Source organism: Ovis aries, chromosome 3 (assembly GCF_016772045.2).
Source record: "Ovis aries strain OAR_USU_Benz2616 breed Rambouillet chromosome 3, ARS-UI_Ramb_v3.0, whole genome shotgun sequence".
Taxonomy (NCBI): Eukaryota; Metazoa; Chordata; class Mammalia; order Artiodactyla; family Bovidae; genus Ovis; species Ovis aries.
The window spans coordinates 216,751,077-216,777,083 of NC_056056.1; the positions used below are offsets into that span (position 1 = coordinate 216,751,077).

At 51.7% G+C, this 26,007-nt stretch overlaps 3 protein-coding genes and 1 long non-coding RNA gene across 9 annotated transcripts; 2 read left to right on the forward strand and 2 right to left on the reverse strand.

Annotated features, from left to right (window-relative positions):
- Positions 1-19: 19 nt before the first annotated feature.
- On the forward strand, positions 20-6,428 carry LOC121819231 (mitochondrial ribosome and complex I assembly factor AltMIEF1). Its single transcript, XM_042247761.2, has 2 exons — positions 20-95; positions 2,538-6,428. The coding sequence occupies exon 2, from the start codon at positions 2,566-2,568 to the stop codon at positions 2,776-2,778; it is 213 nt and encodes a 70-aa protein (XP_042103695.1). The 5' UTR covers positions 20-95; positions 2,538-2,565; the 3' UTR covers positions 2,779-6,428.
- Positions 20-19,367, forward strand: ATF4 (activating transcription factor 4). Of its 6 annotated transcripts, XR_009599707.1 has the most exons (8): positions 20-95; positions 2,538-2,894; positions 3,714-3,934; positions 8,213-8,363; positions 9,759-9,936; positions 10,135-10,397; positions 10,923-17,462; positions 18,043-19,367. XR_009599707.1 is itself a non-coding variant. In XM_060411578.1 (7 exons), the coding sequence occupies exons 3-7, from the start codon at positions 8,220-8,222 to the stop codon at positions 12,707-12,709; spliced, it is 1,401 nt and encodes a 466-aa protein (XP_060267561.1). In that variant the 5' UTR covers positions 20-95; positions 2,538-2,894; positions 8,213-8,219; the 3' UTR covers positions 12,710-12,829.
- LOC105609478 (uncharacterized) lies at positions 16,257-17,747 on the reverse strand. Its single transcript, XR_003588939.3, has 2 exons — positions 16,831-17,747; positions 16,257-16,476 (listed from the first exon to the last, which is right to left on the reverse strand). It is a non-coding gene; the product is annotated as an uncharacterized LOC105609478 (long non-coding RNA).
- Positions 19,368-22,041: 2,674 nt separating the features above from the next.
- Positions 22,042-25,619, reverse strand: RPS19BP1 (ribosomal protein S19 binding protein 1). The gene is made up of 4 exons (XM_004007001.5): positions 25,539-25,619; positions 25,257-25,385; positions 22,877-22,974; positions 22,042-22,495 (listed from the first exon to the last, which is right to left on the reverse strand). Exons 1-4 carry the CDS (start codon positions 25,588-25,590, stop codon positions 22,361-22,363), a joined length of 414 nt encoding a protein of 137 aa, XP_004007050.1. The 5' UTR covers positions 25,591-25,619; the 3' UTR covers positions 22,042-22,360.
- Between the last annotated feature and the right edge of the window lie 388 nt (positions 25,620-26,007).

A 26,007-nucleotide genomic window follows, 5' to 3' on the forward strand; every position in this document is an offset into this window, starting at 1 on the left:
GCCCGGAAGTAAAGGGGCCATGTTGGTGGGTGACCCTAGAAGAGGTACCGGGCGAGAGGCGAATCTCGAGTAGAGGGAGTGCGCGCGGTCCTCAGGTGAGCGCGGGGAGGAGTGAAGGCCGGGGTTGGGGGTTCGCCACGCCCTCTTTTCAGGGTCGCTGTTTGGGTCCCTAGCCCGGCCGGGGCCCACACTATCGGCCTGGCCACCGGGGGTCTCTCCCCAGCCTGCCCTGGATTTTCCCCTGGAGGCCGCTCCGGGGCCTCTCCCCAACCTCCGGAGCTCTCCCGGTGCCCCAGAGCCGGCCTGCCCCAGCCTCAGGGTCTCTCTACCCCGGTTCGGTGCGATCCCCCCAGGTAGGGGGAGGACCTGGGGACCCTCCAGGGCCCACCCGCCCATTCGCCGGTCGACCTTGTAACAGCTCTTGCATGCCAGTCGCCTTCTACTTCGTAAAACACTTTTCTGTTGATTTCTGGATTCATCTGTCCCACTCAGGGAGACTTGGCGCCGAGGGGCGCTCTTCTGCAGTTGAGGGTAAAGGGACGAGGACGGTGGCTTGCTCACGCTCGCGCAGCAGGCTCGCAAGGCCGGAGGCTGACGGTAGCTGACTTTGGGCCCAAAGTCCAGACCGTTTTACCAGTCAGATACCTTTCCCATTCAGTCTCATATATTTATTTCAGAAAGAGGGGTGATCATTTTTTCCACACAGGGACATTGTGAGCGTCCTTTGTTAAGTTTATTTTTTGAGCCCTGGGTATGTGCCAGGCGCTGAACTGGGAAAGTTTGTACAGCACCTTAGAAGTGCTGTATGCATGGGCAGATCCCAGCAAACGGTAGTTTTCATTCCACAGGCAGGCAGAGTCGGGGTCGGAAGTGCACCCCCCTTTACAGCCCTGCTTGTTGGTGAGTTACTTCTCTCTGGGAGCATCAGTTTCCTCTGCTTAAAATGGAGATACTGGTGACACTAGAATTGTTGATGGAATGAGATGTCACGTGGGACCTGCTTGGCCAGTGTGTGCTATAACAGTAAACAATCAATAAACATTAACCATTGTTGTTATGAACCCTGTCCACTTCATAAGTTCCTCAGTTTAAATGTGATAATGGATGACAAAGCACTTTACAAATGATAACACTCCTTGGTTCTGTAAGGGTTTATTGTTACTGAAGGCAGATGATGGTGGTTTATGTGTAACTAAATCTGATACTTATTGAGCACTTACACACAAGGGGAGGTAGCATTAATCATAGCTGCCACGATATGGCTTGGCATATGCTGAGTGCTATTCTAACCACTTTTAATCCTCATACTAACCATATGGAAAATACAGTTTTAATCCTCATTTTACAAATGAGGAACTAAGGTAAGCCCAGAGAGGTTAAGAAACTTGCCCAGGGTAATCAGCTTACTAAGTGTTGGTGCTAGGATTCAAGTATGACTGAGGCCCCTTGTGGTGAAGTTACATTATGTGTGCTTCTTCCCTGGTGGCTCAGATGGTAAAGAATCTGCCTGCAGTGCAGGAGACCGGGGTTCAACCCTTGGGTCGGGAAGATCTGCTGGAGGAAGAAATGGCAACCCCCTGCAGTTGCCTAGAGAAGCTAGGCTCCAGAGGAGCCTGGTGGGCTCCAGTCCATGGGATCACAAAGAGATGGACATGACTGAGCAACTAATATTTTCACTTTCTTTCACTTTACATGCGATATCTCAGGCAAGTTTCAAAATAATCCTGTGGGGTAAGTACTATTAGCATAAAAGTACATAGCGGTATATAAATGTAGATAGCATTATTTCTATTTTACAAGCGAGGAAACTGATGCTCAAAGAGGTTATGTACTTTGCCCAAAATCATATGGCACGTAAGTGGCAGAGCCAAAATTCAGGCGCAGGTAGTCCAGCTTCCAGTCCCTGACCTTTCAGCATAACTGGTAGTTTCCCAGGAGCAGGAGTCTGTAGGCTGGGATCTAGTCCCGGCCCTGCCACTAAGTCACAGTGTGACCTTGAGGGGGTCTCTGAGACCTGGATTAAGAACTACAGAATTACTGGTGAATCAGACGGTAAAGAATGCCTGCAACAAGAGAGACCTGGGTTCAATCCCTGGGTCAAGAAGATCCCCTGGAGAAGGGAATGGTTACCCACTCCAGTATTCTTGCCTGGAGAACCCCAGGGACAGAGGAGCCTGGCAGGCTACAGTCCATGGGTTTGCAGAATCAGACACGACTGAGCAGCTAACACTTTCACATTTCACTTTCATAGGTCCTTCTGGGCTTTCCTGGTGACTCAGCGGTAAAGAATCCACCTGTCAATGCAGGAAATGTGGGTTCGATCCCTGGGTGGGGAAGATCCCCTTGGAGAAGGAAATGGCAACCCACTGCAGTATTCTTGCCTGGAGAATCCCATGGACTGAGGAGCCTGGCGGGCTATAGTCCAAAGGGTCACAAAGAGTCGGACACAACTGAGCAACTGAACGAGAACAACAGTGTAGTTCCCTTCTATCATTAATTCTGACTCTAGGCTTCTCTTTCTTCCCTCCTGTGTATAGCTTGACGCCCAGCCCCTGTCAGTCCCTCATGGCCTCATGGAGCCGAGAGGCGGTGCTGAGTCTCTACCGGGCTCTGCTTCGCCAAGGCCGACAGCTTCGCTACACTGATCGAGACTTCTACCTTGCCTCCATCCGCCGTGAGTTCCGGAAAAACCAGAAACTGGAGGATCCCGAGGCCCGGGAGAAGCAGCTGGAAAAGGGCCTGGTCTTCCTCCACAGCAAGCTAGGAGGGATCATTTAGTGTCCTCTCCTTTCCCCTCCCATCCTAATTCCAAGGGAAAGAGGACACAGGTGCCTTCCAGAGACACACCTGCCTCTCTCCCACCTCCACCTCACAGATGCATTAAGAAGCCTCAGGTAGGTAGGCCTCTGTTCTAGGTTTCATTTTTTCTGATACAGGGGACCAGGAAAGGGAGAATCTTTCTTTTTAGTGGCCAAAGCTCTTTAGGCATACTGAAGGAAATATCAACATAACAGAATGGTCCCTTATAAAATGCTCCCAGTTAAAAAGGCCCTTAGTTTCAAGTCCTACTAGGAGATCATTTTTCTTCATACAACATTAAATGTATGAAAATGCTAGAAAAGTTACTGGTTAAAACTTAGGTCTTGTTCCATCTGGCTCATTCTTCAGTGGATTCAGTTCTCTTGAGGGTTAGATCACGTTCTTCCAAACATAACGATGTGGTTTAGTCACTGAATCCAGTCCTACTCTTTGTGACCCCATGGACTGTAGCCCACTGTGGCTCCTCTGTTCATAGAATTCTCCAGGCAAGAATACTGGAGTGGGTTGCCATTTCTTTCTCTGGGGATTTTCCCAACCTAGGGATTGAACCCAGGTCTCCTGCACTGCAGGCAGATTCTTTACCAACTAAGCCACTGGGAAGCTGTAAATATAACTATACTCTGTTTCAAAAGTCTCTAAAGCAAGCATAGTGTCCAGCCCTCAGAGGACTGCCTTCGTGCCACTGCTGCTAACAACTGTGGGATTTAGGGCAAATCACTCAATCTGTCTAGGCCTCCATTTCCTCTTTTGTAGATGAAATAGCATCCCACTCCAGTACTCTTGCCTGGAAAATTCCATGGATAGAGGAGCTTGGCGGGCTACAGTAGGGTCGCAAAGGGGACACGACTGAGCACCACCACTGAAATAGTACCCACCTCTTCAGCTTATTGCAGGAGTTAATAAGAAAATGCACACAGAGTGCTTCACTGGTTCTTGGCCAGTGGTGTGTGAGCTCTGTTTCCTGTCATGCCAGTGTGACCAGCATGTTCCACTGTAACCTGATGACTGTACTTAATTCAGCAACTTTCCCAGAGGGCCCGCCCTGGCATCATGGTAGGCGCTGAGGTGGGGATGAACGATGTGGCGATCTGCAGGAGGTAGCTCTGGATTAGAGGTGGGTCAAGAGCTTACAGACGGGGAAGGGGCCAAAACTACCTGGAGAGCGGGGTTAGGGCGAGGAATCACAGGTAGCTATAGAAAAGACATTGGAGGTCTGCCTCAAACAAAAAGTAGCAGCTCATCGGGTAGATGGGCAAGAATGAGCAAGTGAGGAGGTGAAAAACACATTTTGTAGTCTGGAAACTTGAGTCTGGAGTAGCTCGAATTGCGTATCTGTAAGGCAGGTGACTGGCGTTGAGACTGAGCCAGGTCTGGAAGGACATCAGATCTCCTGTTGAGGAAGTTGTGATATCTGAGAGTGGGGTGGTGGGCACCACAGCTTTGTCAGCCGGGGAGTGGTGTGGATGAGGGGTCAGGGCAGTGGCAGCATGCAGAATAAATCGGTGAGAGGCCCCATAGGGGGTGAATCTGAGCAGATGAGTGGAGGGACTGAGGTGGTGGGGTGGCTGCATGTAGGTGCAATGTGGGCAGCAGGGGACTTTACCAAGAGGGGGCTGGTGCAGCAGGAAGAGAGAGAATGAAGGATGACTTTGAGGTGGAAGGCATGCCAGCTGGGTGGAGGGTACTGTTTTTAACAGAGAGGGAAGGCAGGAGGAGCCTTGTGTAATAGTTTTGCGTTGATTGGCAGACCTGCCTTTGGGAGTAAAGGGGAGGTAGGAAGTGATGCCCACGAGGGCTTGCCTGCGTAGGGAAAGTGGAAGTGAGTACTGAAGACTTTCTGTTCAGAGTCTATTTTGAGTGTGAGTTGGGTTACAGGTTGCTGCCACTACCTCCTCCAAAAACGAAAAAAAAGCCACAGAATTAGTAGCTCACTGGTGGAACAGATGCGTCAAGTCCTGTCTGTCAGGTACTGCTGGCCCTGGGGGCAGTGAATGAGCCAGAATGCCTCTGGGGCATATGGTCTAGTGGTGCGTGGAGAGCAGATGGGTACAAGGTGGGGCTGCAGGCTGTTTGGGACCCTGTAACCTGCACCCCTGCACCGTGAGCTCTAGGTTCAACTCGCGACTGCACAACTTACTCGCTTGGTGACTTTGAGCCAGTTACCTGACCTCTGCCTCAGTTTCTTCATCTGACAGTTGGAGCTAACAATGTGACTGACCTCATGGGATTGTTGTGAAGAGTAAGAGAGCAAAGAGGGGGAAAATGCCCAGCACATGGTACATGCTTACCGTGCGTTAGTTCTTATGCATACTTAAGCCAGGTCATGTTTCGTTCAAATCATATGACCTTTTCAAGTAAAAGAAGTTGGAATGTTCAGAGTTCTGTGTCATCATCCTAGGAAGCCACAGGGCCACTGTTACTCACCACTGCCACTGCCAGTACACGGGGTGGTGAGTATGTCTGTTCCCATTCTTGTGTCTGAGGAGACAGGTTAAATACCTCGTCTGAAATGTTAGCAGAGTTCACATTCTGCATCCTCAGCCCTGCCCACCGGGACAGTGGTTCCTCCTCTTTTTTTAAATACTTTTAACTAGTTGTATGTGTACAGTTCAGTGGTGTTAAGAATATTCATCTTATGATGTAACAGATTTCCAGAGCTTTTTCATCAATGAAAAACTGAAACTAAACCGCAGGGCTCCTTCCTAATTGCGCAAGGACCCAGGCTCCTTCCCCCTTGTTAGGCAGAGCTCGTACCCCTCTGTGGCTCCCAGCTAGTAGAGCACGGCCTGAGTGGAGGGTATATTGTGGATAAGCAGTTTCAACTGGAACAGGTTGAGTTCAGTTTTAGAATAGAAACTCTGATCTCCCTGGGGGAGCTTGTTGGGTGTTCTCTCCTCTTGCTGGTTGCTAGGTTGTCAGCAGCACCTGGTCCTTGGATGGGGCAGGGAATATACTGCACTGGTGTAGAAGAGCCTTTTCCCAAGTCTGCTCAACATAATAGTTTTGGTCTCAAGCCCACGATGGCATCAGTGTCGGTTTTAGAGACCGTTCCTGGCTCCATCTCAGAAGGTGAAATGGACCTCACAGGACAGTCTGGATTCAAAGTGGCTTCTGAAACGTGACCTTTGTCCTGTTGATGGAAATTGTAAAAGACTTAATGATAGCCCATGTTTGTAGAGCCCTTTAACAGCTGATAAAATGTTCACGTGCAGTATTTTAGTAGCTGTGTTGGCCTCACTACAACCCTGTGATTTAGGCCGTGCAGGCGTCATTATCCCCTTTACATAGCTGAGGGGCTGAGTAACTAATTTGAGGTCACCCAGCTAATTAGTCAGGGCTCAGTGGCAAGTCCTCAAGATTTCTGACTCTAAAATTCAGCCTCTTCTGTCGTGCCACCTCACTGCCTCATTCTCACCAGCCATCAGAGGGTCAAAAACTAAAAGGCCCAGAGAGGCTCCTTCCAGCTTCCGTGCAGAGGGGAGCTGGGCCCTTCTTGCTCTGCTGTATCACATGCAAGGATCATTTAGGAGATGGTTCTCCCTATTGTAAATACATCCCTAAAGAACCTTTTGTTTTAAAAGAAATAAAACAGTGGTTGGAATAGAAAATGGCAACCCGCTCCATTATTCTTGCCGAGAGAATTCCACGGACAGAGGAGCCTGGCAGGCTACAGTCCATGGGGTCGCAGAGTCAGACTCTGAGCACACACAAAACAGTGGTCATCATTATGTGTGGGGAACTGTACCTGTCAACTTTGTCCTGACTGTATTAGTTTGCCTCGGGGACATTTATGTCCCATCTCTGTCTCAGTGGCTGCTGGAGGGATGATGATGGCTAGAGTTCCTGCCTGACCCCACCTGCAAATACAGAGTTTCCCTCTTCTCAGCCTTGCTTGCTCTGAGCATTTGAAGTGGAAGTATATTTAATTTGGCCAAGTCTCTCATTCTGTCCCTGAACCTGAAGCGTCTACTAACTGCAGAAGGTGGAGAAGAGAACAGAGAAGTGCCAAGGTGGTGAATTCTAGTTAGAGAAAAAGTAATGCTTGACTACAACTCCTGCTGAAATAAGTAGAGTCAGAAATACTCCTTTCTTGTTGATGAGGGAGGCGCGAAGCATGCAGTGTGAGATGAATAGCACTCGGTTGTAAGGGTATCGAAAAACTACTTCACACTGGAAGGTGCACCAGTGATCTTGTCTCTCTGTCCTCCCATTCTGGGTAACGGGTGGATGGCACACAACTGTTTATAGGTAGTTCCTGGGATACAGGACATGGGAGGAAGAGGAGAGAAGCAGTGTGAAGCACCGAACTCTGATCCGAGCCACTTTGTCATCCCTCATCTGGGTTGGGCCCAGGGTTTTAAGTCCATGGGAAATGGGTTTTTTGGGGGATGAGGGGAACTTCAGTCAGGATGACCCAGTTGTTGCCAGGGAACAAAGGTGAGCTCACCCCGCGGGAACACTGCACAGAGGCCAGCCCCGTCTGCATCGTGCCTGTGAACTCCACTTGGGTAGCCACATTTTCAGTTCGTTTTTCAGGTGCATGTGAGCGGGTGGATTTTCTCGTTCTCCAGTTGGCAGCTCAGTCTCCAGCGACCGTCGTGTTTATGCAGCGTCTGCCCCAGTGCCAGGCTCACCTGAGCTTCTCGTGGCCCCCTGTGCACGCTCCCTGAGAAACAGCATTTGTCAAGTGGGACTGTCCGCAGAGAGTTCTTTTCTTTTTTGGCCCTTCCTCACACGTGGACTTGTAGTTAAGTCTCCGTGTGCCAGGGTATTCAGTCCGTGTCGTCGTCGTTACCGTTATTCGCAGGAAGTTCACAGAATAGGAACAGTTTGATCTGGGCAAGGGTAGACATGATAGAGGGGGGAAAGCATCATGCTGGGAGTTGCGAGTTGTGCACGTGGCTCCGTCATTCCTTTTCTCTGAGGACTCTGACAAGCCACCTCCCTGTGTGTGAGGTGATGTGATGGGACTAGATGGGCCGCCTCTAGTTAAATCAGACCTTCCTGCTCTGACTTTCCATCAGCAGTGGCCAAAGGATCAAAGCACTATCTGCACTATAGTGTTGGGAAAGGGTCCGGAGGATTGGGTTTCGTGGTGGGGTCTTCACTCTAATACAAGAAAGGGTTGACCATGAGCTTAGCGCTCTCTGTAATCTCAGTAGATGGGTGGGGTGGTTTTCCCATAACTAGCATGACCATTTCCTCCGCCTGCATCCAGGTACATCGAGGACACGCTACCTCCCTCCTGGCCCTCGAGCGTGGAGCGCTAGAGTCAGGGGGATTTGGTTTGCTGGAACTCGAGTACCCTGGACTGGCCCGAAGCGGGAGGGAGGAGGAGGTCTGGTTCCCAGGGTCACAGGTGGTGACAGCTGTGTTCTGCCTTCGTCCTCAGGTGCGCAATGGCAGGCTCTGGTGAGCGCAAAAGCAAGAAAGATGACAATGGCATCGGGACGGCCATCGATTTTGTGCTCTCCAACGCCCGGCTGGTGCTGGGGGTGGGAGGAGCAGCCATGCTGGGCATCGCTACCCTGGCGGTTAAGCGGGTAAGTGCACTCAGGCCAGGCCAGGCCAGGCCAGGCATTGGAGAGGTGGTAAGGCTGCCAAGTGGAGCTGACCTAGAAGAAGACTGTGATACTGCTGATGGGAAGGTAACATGGCAATTCGACATTATTAGACGAGACCTTAAGAGAAGTAAGTAAATGTGCTTCTAGGATCCTGCTATAAAGAAACTGCTGGAAATACAAAGAAAGAAGTTTATCTCAGGGTTAAATTGCAAAGAACCAAAATAGCTTTTTGTGACCACCTTAGTTAAAGTAGCAGCACCCTCACCACACATATATTTTCTTTTTTTTTTTACACATATATTTTCTATTTCCCTTTCCTGCTTTACTCTTAATTAACACCTGTGTCTGCCTGCTTGAGCTTGTTGATTATGTATTGCCTAAATCCCTATACTGGACTGCAGACTTCATGAAGGCAGGAATTGGGTTGGGAAACTGATTTATTTTGTATACCTAGAACAGTGCCTGGCACAGAGTAGCCATTCAGTGATGTGTTTGTTAAATAAATGGATCGGTGTTTGACATTATGGTGTATTGATAAGGTACAGTGTTGTATCATCAGAAATTGTACCATATTGTTCAGCCCTGATTCATTCTTAGTGATATGAGGAGTGATAAAAATGACAAGTAAAAAATCAGTTTTTTAAGGTATATATAGTGGAAGATGCTAATTATATAAATACATATTTCCAGAAAGAAATATACCCAGATATTAATAGTTATCTTCTGGTGTGACTTCCCTGGTGGCTCAGGCAGTAAAGAGTCCACCTGTAATGCAGGAGACCTGGGTTCGATCCCTGGGTTGGGAAGATCCTCTGCAGGAGGAAATGGCAACCCACTCCAGTATTCTTGCCTAGAGACAGCCTTGGACAGAGAAGCCTGGCGGGGTACAGTCCATGGGGTCACAAAGAGTCGGACACGACTGAGCGACTGAGCACACAGCACGGCACTTAGTCCTTCAGAGCCGGTCATGTCCTGAAATGGGTACTGAGCCCTGAAAGCAGGCTGGTGCCTGTGCCCCCAGGACAGAGAGGTGGCCCTGTGGACAAGCCCCGCAGGGGCACAGGTCTGACCCCCGTCAGGGAAGCCCTGGGGCCTGGGTGGAGGAGGGGGTGTCCCCGAGTCACCCAGCAGGCTCTTATGAACAGAACTAGCAGAAATTCTGAGTTTTTTTTCTGGGTTGTGACATTATGGATAAATGTGTTTCTTACTTATATATATATAAGATTTAGTATTTCCTGAGATTTTCTGTGTGGAGCAAAGCATTCCATAATCTAGACTAAGATGATGTTATTGAAAAGTAGAGGAACTCATTATGGTAGAACTGGTGGGAAGCAGGAAAGAAGTCCACACGCTGGGTCCTCTCTGCTCTTTCAGATGTACGACAGGGCGATCAGCGCCCCCACCAGCCCCACCCGCCTGAGCCATTCGGGGAAAAGGAGCTGGGAAGAACCCAACTGGATGGGCTCTCCCCGACTGCTCAATAAGGACATGAAGGCAGGCCTGAGCAGGTCCCTGCAGGCCCTTCCCACAGGCTCCTCTGCCTTCGACACAGGTGAGGAAGGCTGTTGCCCTCTGGGACTCCTCTCGGGCTCTTGGTGCTACTCTTGCCCTCAACACGTTTCTTAAGGACACACGCGCCAGGCGCCATGCTGGCCTTTTGTGCTAAGCCCTTCTCCCCTCTGGGGCTGAGGCGGCTGTGGATGAGCAAGCACGGGATGAGCTCATGGGCCTCTCTCTCTTGCCTTGGCAGATACATTCTGCCCGCCCCAGCCCAAGCCATTGGCCAGGAAGGGCCAGGTAGACTTGAAGAAGTCACGACTCCGCATGTCCCTGCAGGAGAAACTTCTCACTTACTACCGGAACCGGGCGGCCATCCCTGCTGGCGAGCAGGCTCGGGCCAAGCAAGCTGCTGTGGACATATGTGCCGAGCTCCGGAGCTTCCTGCGGGCCAAGTTGCCTGATATGCCACTTCGGGACATGTACCTGAGTGGCAGCCTCTATGATGACCTGCAGGTAACCAGGGGGTGCTTACGAAGGGTAGGGTGGTTCTGACCACGATGCTTCTCAGTAGTGCCATTGGGGCAGAAGATCAGTGTCGCAGGCTTGCCAAAAAAAGATTAGTCTTACTGCTTCTGAATTCTGCGCATTGTGGTAGCATTTGATCCCTGCCTTTAACTTGTTTTCAGTCATAAAACTTCTAGGAAGCTGTTAGAGGCTTCCTCCCTCCATACTCTTGTCCCAGTTTCTCCTTCCTGGCTTTCTGTCTTCTGGGATCTTGAAGGCATGGAGGATGTTATGTGTACTTCTGGGTCCAGAGACAGTGGGGTGTGTGGAGCGAGCACAGGCTCTAATGTCTAACAGACCTGGGTTTAAGTCCTCACTCTGAATTGATGTGGTCATGTGCAAGAATTTTTAGATTCCTTTTTTGCTGGGGGAGGGGGGGGGGCGGGATACAAGATGGTGGGACCTGTGTTTGGGGAAACTTGTCTCTTGAGGAGATGAAGGTCCCGCAAACCCTTTTTAATTTTGCTACAACAGGTGGTGACAGCCGACCACATCCAACTCATCGTGCCCCTTGTGTTAGAGGCAAACCTGTGGTCGTGTATCCCCGGGGAGGACACCATCATGAACGTCCCTGGCTTCTTTCTAGTTCGCCGGGAGAATCCAGAGTATTTTCCTCGCGGTAGCAGTTACTGGGACCGCTGTGTAGTAGGGGGCTACCTTTCTCCGAAGACGGTGGCAGACACGTTTGAGAAGGTAGTAGCTGGCTCCATCAACTGGCCGGCCATCGGGTCCCTCTTGGACTATGTGATTCGACCAGCCCCGCCCCCAGAGGCCCTGACTCTGGAAGTGCAGTATGAGCACGACAAGCACCTCGTCATTGACTTCCTGCCATCAGTGACCCTTGGTGACACTGTCTTGGTGGCCAAACCACACCGGCTAGCCCAGTATGACAACCTGTGGCGGCTGAGCCTGCGTCCTGCTGAGACAGCGCGCCTGCGGGCCCTGGACCAGGCCGACTCGGGCTGCCGCTCCCTGTGCCTCAAGATCCTCAAGGCTATATGCAAGTCCACTCCGGCCCTGGGCCGCCTCACTGCCAGCCAGCTCACCAACGTCATCCTCCACTTGGCCCAGGAGGAGGCTGACTGGTCCCCGGACGTGCTGGCCGACCGCTTCCTGCAGGCCTTGAGGGGGCTCATCAGCCACTTAGAGGCCGGCATTCTGCCCAGTGTCCTGAATCCCAAGGTGAACTTATTTGCAGAGCTCACCCCCGAGGAAATAGACGAATTGGGATACACTCTCTATTGCTCGTTATCCGAGCCGGAGGTGCTGCTGCAGACGTAGGGCAGGTGAAGGCCAAAGCAGGTGTCGGGTGCTCAGGCCCCCAATTCTCCGTTAGAAACACTTGGCTACATAGTTGGTGCCTCACAGGGTCCCTAGGTGCCTCCTGTCTTGCTGGTCATCCCCCTGGTCACTTCATGCTGATTAGAATGATGTTTCTGTCTCCTCTTTTCTCACCTTTCCTTTTGACTTTTGTTATCAAACACTGTGCTCCCTACTCTTCCCCTCCCCCATGCTCCAGGCCAGTTTTCCTTGAATGAATTGAGAAGGTGGAGCCCTGCCCTGAGCTGTGGCGGCCACTGGGTATTTTGCATCTTGGCCTAGGTCTGTTTGTGTTGGCTGTGCCGCCTGCTCCTCTTAGGTGTCTGCTCTGTCTTTCCTGCCTGTTCACATCTTCTTTGTTGCTCTTTTTTCCTGGAGCGCATCTGCCTAATTAAGATGTTGCCTTGCAGTTGACTGTCATTGAAGTTAGGATTGCATGTTTCAAACTCAACTCTGCAGGGAGTGCTGAGACAGTATTTAGGATTTCCGGGGATAAAGCTGGTCTTTGACCCAAGTTCCTGGAAAAAAGAAGCCCACCCCCACCTCTTGACCAATTCATATCCAGAAGGACCGAGGTCTCCTGGGCACACTGTTGGCTGCTGCACAGGGGAGTGAGGGCTCACGATAAACTGGATGCAGAGTTATCCGGAGACTGTGTTTCTCCGTGGCCATCAGTGAGAGTGCAGGTGGGCGAACCTGGAGGTGGCAGTGGAGTCTGTGTGCCTGATGTCTGTGCCTCACCTTGGGCTGCTCACATCCGGCGCCACTGGCTGCAGGTGTCAGAGGGGACGGAAGGGCTGCTGTTGGCCCCTCCTGGCCGTATTGCCAATGAGGACAAGGCCTTCAAGGACACAGTCTTAGTGCTCGAGGTTGACAGGCAGCTGAACATCAATGACCACATTCCTCCCTGTCGGGCCTGCCTTTCTCAGATATTGCCTTAGCGCAAGAACGGGTCCAAGAGCCAGCCCTTCGATCCCCAGCATGTGCCATAAGAACATGAGGGAGTGTCTGCTGAACTCTGCAGGCATCACCAGAGGCCAGAGGGCAGGCAGACATGCACAGACCTCCTCCCTCCATCCCATCTCTCACCCAGCACCTGGGGAGATCGGTGCTACCCAGGAAGAGCACATGGCTAGAACACATGAGAGGGAGGTGGGTACTTCCCACATTCCTTCTTGTTTCCTGCTGCTAAAATTGCACTGTTTATTGCAATGTAAAAAGTATCCTGAGAGTGGGGAGGAATATTTAATATACAATGTCAGTGCATCTTGTTTTGTGTGGTTTTTTTCCTGTTTGTGGCAGGAGACTGATGATAATTCTATTTCTGATCTGCCCATCCAGTATTTTGTTTCTCCCATCAAATCTTATTTTTATTCTTACTACCTCTTCATCAATGAGATTCTGGTGAAGCTCTCCGCAGCTGTCTCATTCCTTTCCAATGACAGTGACATGAAATGACTAAATAGCATTGAAACCTTAGCTTCCCTTTGAATTTAAGGTAGAGACTCCTGTCCCCTTTTTTGTCATGGTTTAGTGGGTTGAGCAGTAGGGTTAACATTGGCTATATTTAGAGAGTCTTCCTGTCTCTTCTCTGACATACATGCAAAGGCTCCCTGAAATGGTTCAGTTGTTCCCTTTGTATGAAGACATTGAGAGAGAATGAAAAACAACAGCCCAGAACCCTTAGAGAGGTTCTCCATCTTGGCTATTCATCAGAGTCAAACTGGGAGTTTAAAATGCTCTGTACGCCTGAGTACCATCCAGGGTGACTGGTGTAGCGGGTGTGGGGTGGAGCTGAGCACTGATGCACCCATCTGCTGTCTTTAGGAGAAAAGGAAAGATAGGGCTATGAGTGAGTGAGAAGCATTCCTTCTTGTTTTTCTTCATTCAGAGAAAGGATCTGGTTTTCCCCATGTGAATATTAGAAAACCTGGAATTTTCCCAAGCAGGTGTCTCTGACCAAATTCTATATAAGACATTGGATGGAGACTCAAAAGACAAAAGACTTTAAAGACCAGATCCCAAATCATCTAAGCCAAGTGTAATTGTGATTTGAGTTTATCTCTGAGCACCTTTCTACAGGCAGCTCTGTCTCTTACCTGTTTTCACAAAACCAAAACGCCTAACTCTGCCATTTCGCAAACAAGAATATCTTAGTGGTCCTCAGAACTAGAAGCAGTGGGAATTCTTTACTCTAGTCGTGGTGGGTTTGCTGACTGAGATGGGGCAAGTCCCATCATCACATGTGGATGAAGTCAGTGCTTTGAGATTCTTGGATGAAGGAGGGGACCCCCCCCCCTGCCCACACACACACTTTTTGTTTTGTTTTTTTAGCTTTGGGGAAAGATGTAGGGCCTTTTCCCACCTTTCTACTCTGTAACTTTCACTTTTGCCTGAAGTAACAGCATCTGCTTCTACTCCATCTGGAAATTTTTTTGCACCATCTAGGTTAGCAAACCACATAGTTAGCTTAATGCTTGAAAAAAGACTCATCATCTCGAAACCCCAATCAATTCCAAAGTGTATTTTGGTTTTCCTTGTTGCCCCTTCCTAAAACATGAGTTCAATACAAAGTACTTTATACTCTTGGTTGTGACTTTTTTTTCCCAAATAAAAAAATAACTGAAGCTCATGTCTGGAAAAATTGTGTTGTGAGGCCTATAATCTTTCCTCCTGGGCTCAGCCCCTGTGGTCCTCTTCATATTCTTGATTGGCTGGTTTTCCTCCCTGGTACTTCACTCAAGTTGAGAACGCAGATGGTTTTGATGAGGAATCAGCTTTGGGATCAAGAGCCCTGGAGAAGGTTGGGGGTGGAGTTGTGTGAGCGGGGATCCCTGCCATGTGTTCAGAGGCTCTGTTGTGGCACATCTTTGAGACTATGACCCTGGCCGAGAACTGCTCTCACAGGATGTGTTAGAATCCTGACCTTTGAGCCGAAGCTTAAAGCCAAAGAGAATGGTAAGAGGACTTAGGACTAGAGCTGTGAGGCAGTAGCCCTTGTAGGTACACTTAGCTGATTCGAAGGGGCTAAAATAGCAGAGGTGTGTGTTCTGGGGCTGTGTACAGCGCGTTGCTTACCTTTTCGTTACAGTCACCTCATGGTCTCTATTCTTCACCCCTGAGGCCAGGCCCACAACCTGCTATCCAGTCATTTGCCTGCCCTTCAATAAGAGGTTACTATGTCTGGCGGATAGGTTTGGAATTCGGCACCAGTCTTTTCTGTCCTGTCTGGGCTAGGTCCAGAGAGAAGCAGTTAGCCCTGAGACCCAGACAACTACTATCCTTTTTCTCCTTGAGGGAGGAAATAAAGCCAGGGAATGTGCTGTCTGTCTACAGCATGGGAAGATGAAAATAAAAAGTTTCCAACAGCTTTGGCTTGTGTGTGTGGTATGAAACATTTTCCTATAGGAGTGGGACTGGTTCTAAATTTGCAGGTAGGAGAAACTTTGAACTGGGTTACCATAATGGAAAGGATGGGATGACCTGCTGCTGGAGTCATTCTCCCACCCCTCTGCAGTGTCAGTCTGGACAGGATTACTTTAATTCTCAGCCATCTATATGGTCATCTGTCAAGAAGCACTGACAGTTCCCTCCATACAGCAAATGGAGGACATGTCCCCCAGGGTCCTTGGTGACACCTTTGGAAGACTTGAGTAGTGGCTCAGGGCTTCTTACTGTCTTTGCAGAGAGAGACTAGATGCCTTATGTATGTCGAGATATTTGTGATTCCCCAAGGAGAAAGGAAAACTGCATCTAGTATGCTTTGCCTATACTAGTTGCTCAGCTGTTGATTTCATCTCTGTAAATAATAGTCCTCTGAGGAAGCAGGATGATGTAATGGAGATGGGAACGGGGGACCTGGGAGGTTCGGAAGACCTCAGTTCTAATAATAGTAGTAATAGGAACTATTTATCCAGCACTTATCAGATCAGGAGCTCTGGCTCAGTGCTTGCATGTATTACCTTACTTCATTCTAAGCATACTCATCATGAGCCTCATCTTACAGATCAGGAAACAGACTCAGCAGGATAACTCAACCAAAACGTCTCCACTAATAAACAGCCAAATTTGCGGGTATTTGTCCCTAAAAAATCTCTCAACTCCTACCTCATACTGCCTTCATGGGGCAAGAACACATCCCTTTAGTCCTGTTTATCACTGAAAAGAAATTGTTAGGCCAGACTGAATTAAGTCAATGAATGGTCAGTAGTCACGGAGGACAGTGCTTCCGCAGTTTTTCACATCACAGTCCTCAAAGGAATATTTGTAGAGCCCACTTAAGTGGATGGAAGTTGCTGATCCCGACGTGGACGGCGGCTTCCAAACACAAACTACCACAATTGGGCATTAGGAGGACTTGATGGGAAGCGATTGTGCCTAGAAGTTACAGCGGTGGGAGATAATTGAAACCACCCGAAAGACTGTAGCTTAATGAAATCTCTCCTTGTTCTTAGCGGAATTGAAACTACATAAACGTAAAGAAATCCCCCCTGTAACAGAATAGCAGATTTGTATTTTAGCAAAATGAATTATGTAAAAATACACTCGGAGGTAAGATTATGCATCTCCTCGACTTTTACAGTCAAGAGTAGGGACGCGGAGCTGGCCTTTGATGGTAGGTGGGCACAGATGCGGCGATTCGACTGACGTCATCAGCCAACCTTTTCAATTACTGAAGGGCTTGCAGTCCTCAGTATTTTGCAAATGTCTGCAAGAAAACGACACTGTGAAAACGCACACACGAAGTGACACTTCCTTTTGCCTAGTTTTACCTTAGGGCCTGAAACTGGTGGCTAGTTAGGGGCTTCACTGAGAACGGCAGGAAAGGACTGCAAGGCCGGGACCTAACGCCATTACTTGGGACGCACTAGGCTAGGGCTGCCCCAGGCAATCATGACCGGCTCCGGGCGGACTGGCATGAGCAGACCAATTCAAAGCGTTACCACAGAAAAAAGCGAGTGGGCGACAGCGCCAGACGGCGGGAACCTCACCGGCCGCTCCGCCCCTTCCCGCGCAGATCAGGAGCTTGAGCCAATAGGAACTGGAGATATAGATGACTCACCGTGCCTGACCAATCATCTCGACGCGCCCGCTCCTCCATTATCTCGCGCGAGAACCAGGAGACCGTCTACCTCACAATAAAAACCTTTCTTGGGAGTTAAAGACGTCTTTCTCCGCCCCTCGAGCCAACGCCGGAAGTGAGTGTACGGATCCCTCCGCGTTCTCTGGCGGCTGCCTAGAGTGACTCTTTGATCTTAAAAGCCTTGTAAAGAAGTACGCCTTTTTCCTGAGGCCGTAAATAAAAAAACAACTAATTCTCTCTTCACTGGCATGTCCTAGACATAAAAGTGGGAAATTTGGAAACGGTCGGGGCGTCGGATAGATGACAATACGTGGGGAGGAGGCGCGAGTCACGTGACGGCGGCGGAAGGATGTGGCCTGTGATGCGTCCTCACAGAAGCAGAGTCTATAAAGGAGCCGCGCTTGGCTTGCTGTCGCCATTTTTTCTTCCTCCCGCCCATAGATGTAGTTCCTCCGGGCAAGTGCGCACAGTCTCTCCTCCCGCTCCCCCAGGGTCCGCGGCCACCATGGCGCATTAGAGGCAGCAGTGCCAGCGGCAGCATCGGCCTTTGCAGCGGCGGCAGCAGCACCAGGCTCTGCAGCGGCAACCCCCCCAGCGGCTTAAGCCATGGCGTAAGTACCAGGGAGGAGCCGCTCTGGCCGGGGTCCCCAGGTCGGTGAGGGGTTTTCGCCTGCTTGGGCGCGGCCGACGGCCTGGCGGCGTCGCGGAGGGGAAGCGGTTTTACGAGCGCCCTGGACGCGTGACTCCTGCTTGGGTGTCTCCGAAACGCCGGTGCCCTTGTGTCGGGGGGCCGCGGCGTTTTGCCGTAGAGCGAAGCCTTGGTCGGCCCCGGGCTCCCTGGAAACCGCCGGAGTCCCATCTGGCGTCTCGCGAAACGTGGCAGCAAAGATGGCGGCGGGGCAGGGCGGCGGCCGCGGCCCGAGTCGTAGGGGCGTGGGCGGGGCCGGCGGCTGGTGCCGGATTTGGGCGCGAGGGTGGGGCGACTTCCTCTTGTGGCCGCTACGGAAGGGCTGGGCGTCCATCTTGTGCGGCCTCATGGAAGGGTGACACCATGGCCTTGGGGCCACGTGGCCGTCCCTAGTTTCAACATGGAGTGGAGTTCTGATTTGGCCATCCTGCCTAATGGGTGAGAAGATGAAATTCTCGGACCAGCTGATTTCTAATGGGACTCGGTTTCTAATTGTCATCCAGGCTTTTCACGGCATTCAGCAGCAGCCTTGCTGTAACCGACAAAGACACCTTCGAATTAAGCACATTCCTCGAATTAAACACCAAAACCTCGCAACATGGCCGAGATGAGCTTCCTGAGCAGCGAGGTGTTTGTGGGGGACTTCGTGTCCCCCTTCGACCAGTCGGGTTTGGGGGCTGAAGAGAGCCTAGGTCTCCTAGATGACTACCTGGAGGTGGCCAAGCACTTCAAACCTCATGGGTTCTCCTGCGACAAGGCTAAGGCAGGCTCCTCCGAACGGCTGGCTGTGGATGGATTGGTCAGTTTCTCAGACAACAGCACGGGTAAGGAGGGATTTTTTTATCTGCTCGTGGGATTTGTTGATAGGGGCTTCTATATTTGATTCACGTTTCTTCCGACTTTTTATCTTTTCCAGAGGATGCTTTCTCCGGGACAGATTGGATGGTGGAGAAAATGGATTTGAAGGAGTTTGATATTAGTGATACCCTGTTGAGTATAGATGACCTGGAAACCATGCCAGATGAGCTCTTGGCCACGTTGGATGACACGTGTGATCTCTTTGATCCCCTACTCCAGGAGACTAACAAGGAGCCCCCCGAGATAGTGAACCCAATTGGCCATCTTCCAGAAAGTTTACCCACAATTGACCAGGGTGCCCCCTTCACTTTCTTGCAACCTCTTCCCCCTTCCCCAGGGGCCCTGTCTTCCACTCCAGATCATTCCTTTAGTTTAGAGCTATGCAGTGAAGTGGTTATCTCTGAAGGAGATAGCAAGCCAGACTCCACCACTTCCATTACTGTGATCCCTCAGTGCATAAAAGAGGAGGATGCCCACTCAGATAACGACAGTGGCATCTGTATGAGCCCTGACTCCTCTGTGGGCTCTCCCCAGCATAGCCCCTCCACCTCCAGGGGCTCTCCAAATAAGAGCCTGCTATCTCCAGGTGCCCTCAGTGGCTCTTCCCGCCCCAAACCTTACGACCCTCCTGGAGAGAAGATGGTAGCAGCAAAAGTAAAGGGTGAGAAACTGGATAAGAAGCTGAAGAAAATGGAGCAGAACAAGACAGCAGCTACTAGGTACCGCCAGAAGAAGAGGGCAGAACAGGAGGCCCTCACTGGGGAATGTAAAGAGCTAGAAAAAAAGAATGAGGCTCTGAAAGAGAAGGCAGATTCCTTGGCCAAGGAGATCCAGTATCTTAAAGATCTGATAGAAGAGGTTCGCAAAGCAAGGGAGAAGAAAAGGGTCCCTTAGTTAGGGTAGTCAGGAGTATGTGCGCTTGTATATAGGAGGCTGAAGCTGTTTTAATAAATTATTTTCTAGTGAAGTACTCCTGCAGAGTCTGGTGTGTTGCCTCTGGTAAGAGTCCTGATGAATCCCCCAGTGTCTCAATTGCTATGGGTTGACACAATGGGCCATAGGTGAAGATTTAATAACCTGCTGTGCTAGGTCTTATCCCTAAATAGGGATGGAACCTGGACCCTTGCATTAAGAGCAGGAGTTTTAACCCTTGGGCCATGAGGGAAGCCCCAGGATGACTGATGATGGGACCTGAAACAATGAGTTGGTTTACATCCCTCCAGTAGGTGGTTGGGTTTGTGCTGAAAACCAAGACTTGACAATAAACCAAACCATTAGGTTTGACACTACCACCCTTGGGTGTCAGGCTGTGGAATTTAAGAAACGGGTGGGGGTAGGAAGAGCCTGCACTCCACTTCCGTTTTTGTGCCAACACTAAATAACTCAGATAAGACCCCATGTATGTGAAGTTGCTCAGTCATGTCCGCCACTATGGACTGTAGCCTACCAGACTCCTCTCCATGGGATCTTCCCAACCCAGGGGTCGAACCTGTGTCTCCTGTATTCCAGGCAGACGATTTAACCTTTGAGCCACCAGGGAAGCTGAAGTGGATGAGGGGGGTCAAAGGTTGGCTGGTTGTCAGGCTCCCCTCTGGCACCTAGGCCAGCTGGAAGGCCTGCTATCCATTGGCGGTGGGAATCGGGGAAGAGTGTCAGCATGGAAGGGCACTGGGGTTATGCTGCTATTGAAACCCTGGCTGGTAACATAGAGCAGGTTATGGCAGACATTTTCTTTGGGATTGTTGAGACGATCCCAGCCTAGATAGGTTTCTTCTTCCCTTATGTCCTTTGGAGCCTGTGGAAGGAAGATGAGTGTACTATCATGAAGGACAATGTAGCTGAGTGGGTCACAAGGGTGATGGGAATGTGGCACCAGGCACTGTTGTAAACACAGTGCCCATGGTGACCCATGTCCTACAGCGGGGGTATTCAGAGTGGTAGGGCTAGCTGCTTGGTGACCTAGGTGGGAATTTTCCTCCAGCACACCAAGGGTGTATGTGGCCTTCGTGACTTTTGAGGTCTTAAGTACCTGAGAAGGACAGGGAAAGTTGTGGACACAGAGAATGGGGAGAGCACCTGAGAAAGCAGCTCAGGCAAAGCCTTGGAGGTGGGGATGGAACCCCAACAAATAACCTCCAAGAGAACGGCCCCACCCCAGCTCTGCTAGAGGAAGTCCTTGGAGATGGCCCACCCAACTCTAGCATAAACTTGCCTCCCACCCACATGTGCCCATGCGGCTGTCTGGCTAGGGCCTCAGCTGGCCCTTCCACTCATGGAGGCCCAGGGCAGTGGATGGCTAGACCAGCCCACCCATGTGGAAGCCACAGGAAGCCTTGGCTGGGGCTTTGTTGGTTACCCTAGGGTCTCCTCCAGGCAAATGTGCCAGCTGCTCCAAACCATCACGGCCATTCAGAGAACTGGTCTTTCTAGTCTTGGCCTCAACACGGCAACCCAGTGTCCTCTTTCTTGGCTCCCGAGCCTGCCTTTCCCATCAGATCTGTCAGGTGCATCTTGTTAGGAAAGGGGGCCTGATCAGCCTGTTCTTCAGAGAACAAACTCCTGGTGAGAGGCAGTGAGCAGCTGAGCCTGCTTGCTAAGCTACTTAAAAGAGGAAGCACACCCAACCACCTCGCCCTGTGGGGGGAGGAGGGTGGAGAGCTCAGGGCACACCAGCCTCTCCCTTCTTGGACAAGCCCATCTGAGGACATTGGCACAATACCGATTTGGAGACTCGGCTCCTTTCCGCCCACCTTGACTTCCTAGAAGGCAGGCCAGTTTCTACTCAGATGGTGGCCACCTGCAGACAGGAAGGATTCCAACTTGGACTCAGGCAGGTCTGTGGTCCCTGTGTCCCCACTGAGGATGGAAAGCTGGCTAATAACCAGGGAAAGTGCTCCCCATGCTAGGATGGGTGTGTAAGGGGTAAAATCTGCACTAAAGAAGCCATGGTGGGGTGGGCCAACTCTTCCCAGCCACGGGGCCCTTCGGAAGTTCTCACCAGACAATGCGTGTCCCAAGGAGCCTTTTAGGCATGGGTGGGTGGGTGGGTGCCCTACAAGAGCCAGACTAGCAGCCTGAAGGCCTCCAGGGCCCTTTCTCCACAAGGCCCCCAACTTGTCCTCAGAAGGAACTCCTGGGGCTACCAGGGCTTGTCATCAATACCACACTGAAGCCTGAGCTAGGCGGCACCACTCACCCACTCAGGCATTCTGCTCAGCAGTGCCTGTGCCCGCCAGATGGGGCCCAGCCTCCACCTTCTCCCTCACCTCGCTAGTTCCCACCTCATGACAGAGGTAAGAGGAAAAAAAAGTAGCCTTTGATATCTGTCCCCCAACTGTGTGTGCACGTGCCCTGGGCACTGGCCTGAGGCAGCAGTGATCCCTCCCTCAGATCCTGGTGTCGGCTTCCCTGGAATGAGGCCGCAGCAGCTGTGGGTGCTATTTTTGCATCAAGAGCTGCCTTCTGAGCCGTGGCTGCCCGCCAGGGGGAGGAGGCCCATGGAGGCTGTGAACTGCTCTCTGCTGGCATCTGCACTGGGGCTGGGCCCAAGGACTTCTCACCTGGAGCCTAAGAAGCAGCTGGAGGGGTGGGAGGGTGGTGGTGGAGGCTCCTTGGTACTGGGGGAGACAACGGGAAACACCCTGTTAGAGCAGTACACAGCCCTGGGCCACATTTATTAGACCCCGAAGCCCACCCAGTGGCCCTCCTCCTGTCAGAGGTGTGGTCCCCAAGGGCCCAGTGACCAGTCTCTCCACAGCAAACAACCCAGAGGCCCTCCCTGGGCCAAAGCAAACAGAACAGTCGGAAGTGTTTCTTCTGGGAGGCAGGTGGTACCTCCTGAGCCTGGAAATGTCAGCTCAAGTCTGAGCGAAGGTCCTCCCGTGGGCTTCCAGCTTGCCAGCTCCCCCAGGGGTTCCCCACCCCGGGCTGAGACATCAGAGGAGGCTGCGCCCTCCTGGGAGCCTAGCTGCCGAAATATTCCTGCTGGAACTTCTGGAAGTCTTCCTCGGTGAACACGGTGCCCTCGGCCTTCTTCTTCTTCTTGGTCTTGGTCACAGGCCGGTCACAGGCCTTGCGGCCCCGGTTCTGGCGCACAATCTGGGGGCGTGTAGGGGTCAGGAGCCCTGGGTGGTGACTCTGCCACCTAGAGCCCCACAGAGTGGCAGGGCTGCCCTCTCCCCCGGCCCTCACCACGTCTGGGGAGGGGGAGGGCACATCGTTTCCATTCACAGAGGAGCCGACCGAGGCCCAGAGGGGTCACCAGGGAGTGAGGCCAGGCTCCCACCTTCCCTGATATGCTGTCAGTCCTTTGAGGAGGCCCCTCACTGCACAGCAGTGTGTCCAGCTCTCGGGAGCCTGGGCGGGGGTGGGGGCCCACCAGCCACCCGCCACCCTAGGCTCAAGGCTGAGACTCCCAGGGATCCCCGGGACAGCCTCAGCTTCCACCCCCACTTCCCACAGCCCATCCCCCTGACGAACCTGCCGGGTGATGGATTCGTCCACTGTGCTTCTTGCACTGGTCATAAACCTCAGGTTCACTCCAAGGTAACCTCGACGCTCTCTCTTCCGGAACTCAGCTGTGGAGGCAGGGAGGGTGGTATCATTCCAGATTCACTCTGTGGAAGCCTTCTGGGTCCCCTTCTGACACCTCCCCACTTCACCCCCACCCCCCAGCCCTGCTGAAGGCCCCATCATCCATTCCCCATGTCACTGCAACAGTCTGGCTTCTTATGTCAAAACCACACTCCACATAGATCCCGCTCAAAGTCCCCCTTGGTTCCAGCTGCTCAAGTGATTTATTCAACAAATGTGTCCTGGGCATTTACTGTGTGTCAGGCACTGTTCTAGGTGCAAGAGCACAGAGCCGGAAACAGCAGAGCAAAAGTCCTGCCCTCATGGAGCTTCCATTCCGAAGGAAGAGAGATGGTAAACAAGGCAAACAGTAGTTCAGAAGGTGGACGTTTTATGGAGAAAAAAAGAACGGCAATCAGAAAGAAGGAATGCAGGGGATGGGGGGAAAGTGGCAATTCTAAATAAACAGCAGGCTCTGAGAAGACCTGAAATTCACTGAAGGAAATCCTGAGCAAAGACTGGAGGAAAACAGCATTAAACTGTGGGCGGAAGAGCATTCTGGACAGAGGGAACAGTCAGTGCAAAGGCTCGGAGGCAGAAGTGTGACTAATGTGCTTGAAGGAAGCGGAGGGGTGAACCTGAGGGTTGGAAGCTGGAGGGGGCAGATCTTGGGGGGCTTTCAGCAGGCACGGAGGCATGAGAAGAACTCAGGCTTTCACTGAGGCTGATGGGAGCCCCTGGAGGGTGCAAGGCAGGGTAGAGACAGGTCTGACTTAGGATTTTACGGCATCACTTCAGCTGCTATGCTGAGAACAAGATGACTGGGGGAGGGGGAAGGAGGAGGCCAATTAGGAAGTTTTTGTAATAATCCAGGCAAGAGACGGTATAACTCCGACCAAGGTGGCATCCACAGAGGTGTCCTTTAGGTTGGCCCTGAGAGCCCTCACTCATGTGCCATGGCAGGGTGGTGGGATGGGGTGGGGATGGAGGGGGTGCCCACTCCACCCTGGAATCACTGTGGCTCAACCCAGGCTCACTTCCCTGATTTCACACTTGCTCCTGTTGTCTTACCTCCCCGAGACTCAGTTCTTTTAACAAATACCTGAACACCTTTATACTGCACCAGGCCCTGGGGAATTGAGGCTTCTCTTGTGGCTCAAGACAGTAAAGAATCTGCTTGTAATGTGGGAGACCTGGGTTCGATCCCTGGGTTGGGAAGATCCCGTAGAGGAGGAAATGGCAGCCCACCCCACTGTCTTGACTGGAAAATCTCATGGACACAGGAGCCTGGCGGGCTACCGTCCACGGGGTTACAAAAGAGTCAGACACAACGGAGCAACTAACAGTGGGGATTTGAAGACACATTAGGAGCTCAAGTCCTGCCACAGGTCAAAACATCAAAACACCCTGCCATCCTGCCCACACTGTTCAAGTCTGTACATCTCATTAAGCGTCACCAAATCCCTCAAGATGCTCCCTCCATCCTCACAGCCAATCCACCACTGACACCATCAACACAGCTTCCATCTGCAGGACTCTCTTGTTATCTCCGCACTGTCACCGGTGCTCAGGCCACAGCACCTTCTGCTTGAAGGGACAGGTGGGAGCAGGGCTCTGGAGACACACTGCCTGGTTTCCACCTGTACCATCTGGGCAGGGGTCTGTTTCTGCATCTGAGCAATGGGGGTAATGACAGCGCCGACCTCACAGGGTTGTGAGGAACAAATGAGCAAACATTTGTCAGAGGCTGAGAACAGCACCCAGAGTGTTAACTTGTATTAAACGCTCAGTGTCTCACCCTCCTTTACCGTATGTCACCTCAACCAGGCTTCTTTCTTTCGACATTTCAAAGATTAATAGTAAACTTCTGATTCCACATATGCCAACAGTATACTTCCCCCAGCTCATTCTTATACTTCCATCAGGTCTGTGCTTAAATGTCGCTTCCTCAGAGAAGTCTTTATTCTAAGTCCCTTTCATACTACCCTAGTTTTACAGCACAAATCTCATCACAGAGACCCAACCTGACCCAACCCAAACCCAAAAAGTTTGAAAACGCTGATTTTGAAACTCCTCAGTGTTCTCTCCCCACTAGGACTGTAGACCTTGAGGGTCGGGACGATGTGACTCGTTCATCTCCGTGTTCCCAGGACCCCGCTCCGCGGCCGTCGCACGGCAGGTAGTCTAGAAACGCCTGGGTAACATGTGAAGCCCTGACTCCAGCGCCAGTTCCTCCAGGGCACCGCGGCCCCCGGGAGCAGCGCGTTCAGCGCCTTCCCAAGCTCACCCAGCGCCGACTTGGGCACCTTTCCCTTGGCGGAGTTCCGCAGTTTCTGGGCCTGGGTCGCCTTCGCCTTCCGGGTCCGCTTCATCGGAGCTTGGCTCGGTTTGGTGTGTCCTGGAGCGGCGCCGGGGGCTGTAAAGAACGGGCTCGGGTCGGAGGGCGCTCAGGGTTCCCATCCCACCGAGGCTAAGACTGGTTTGGATCGTTTGGCGCCCTCGGGGCTCCTGCCCCCAGCCCCTGCCACCTTCCCGCCTGGCCGAACGTCCTCGGACAGAGCCTCCTTACCCTCAGGAGCCCCCAGTAGCTCCAAGCCGCGCCGCAGCAAAGCAGCCGACATAGCTGCCCTTAGTTCTGCCCACACAGCTCAACTACTTCCGCCTCGGCCCCCGAGGTGGTTTCGGCGGAAACCTGAGCCAGAAGCAAAAGTTCCACAGTGAGCGGACGGAAGTGCCCACCTTCCTTAGAACGCATGCGTAAGGTTTACTAATCGGCGGAAAGGGGGCGGGATCTGGAGGCGGGGCCAAAGCGCCAAAGAAGCATTGGTTGTCCAATCGCAACCCAATCAACCGTTTGCGAGACAGGCGGCACCTTCCCCCGGAAACCGCCCGCCAGTAACTCAGCCTCGTAGGTAAAGCCTCTGCGGTCTGGCCGCTACGTAGTGGGCAAGGCCGGGGAGGGGACTTAGTATTCTCAGTTTTTACGAAAAAGGGAAATATATTTTTGGAAATATTTTTTCATATACTTCAACCAGAGC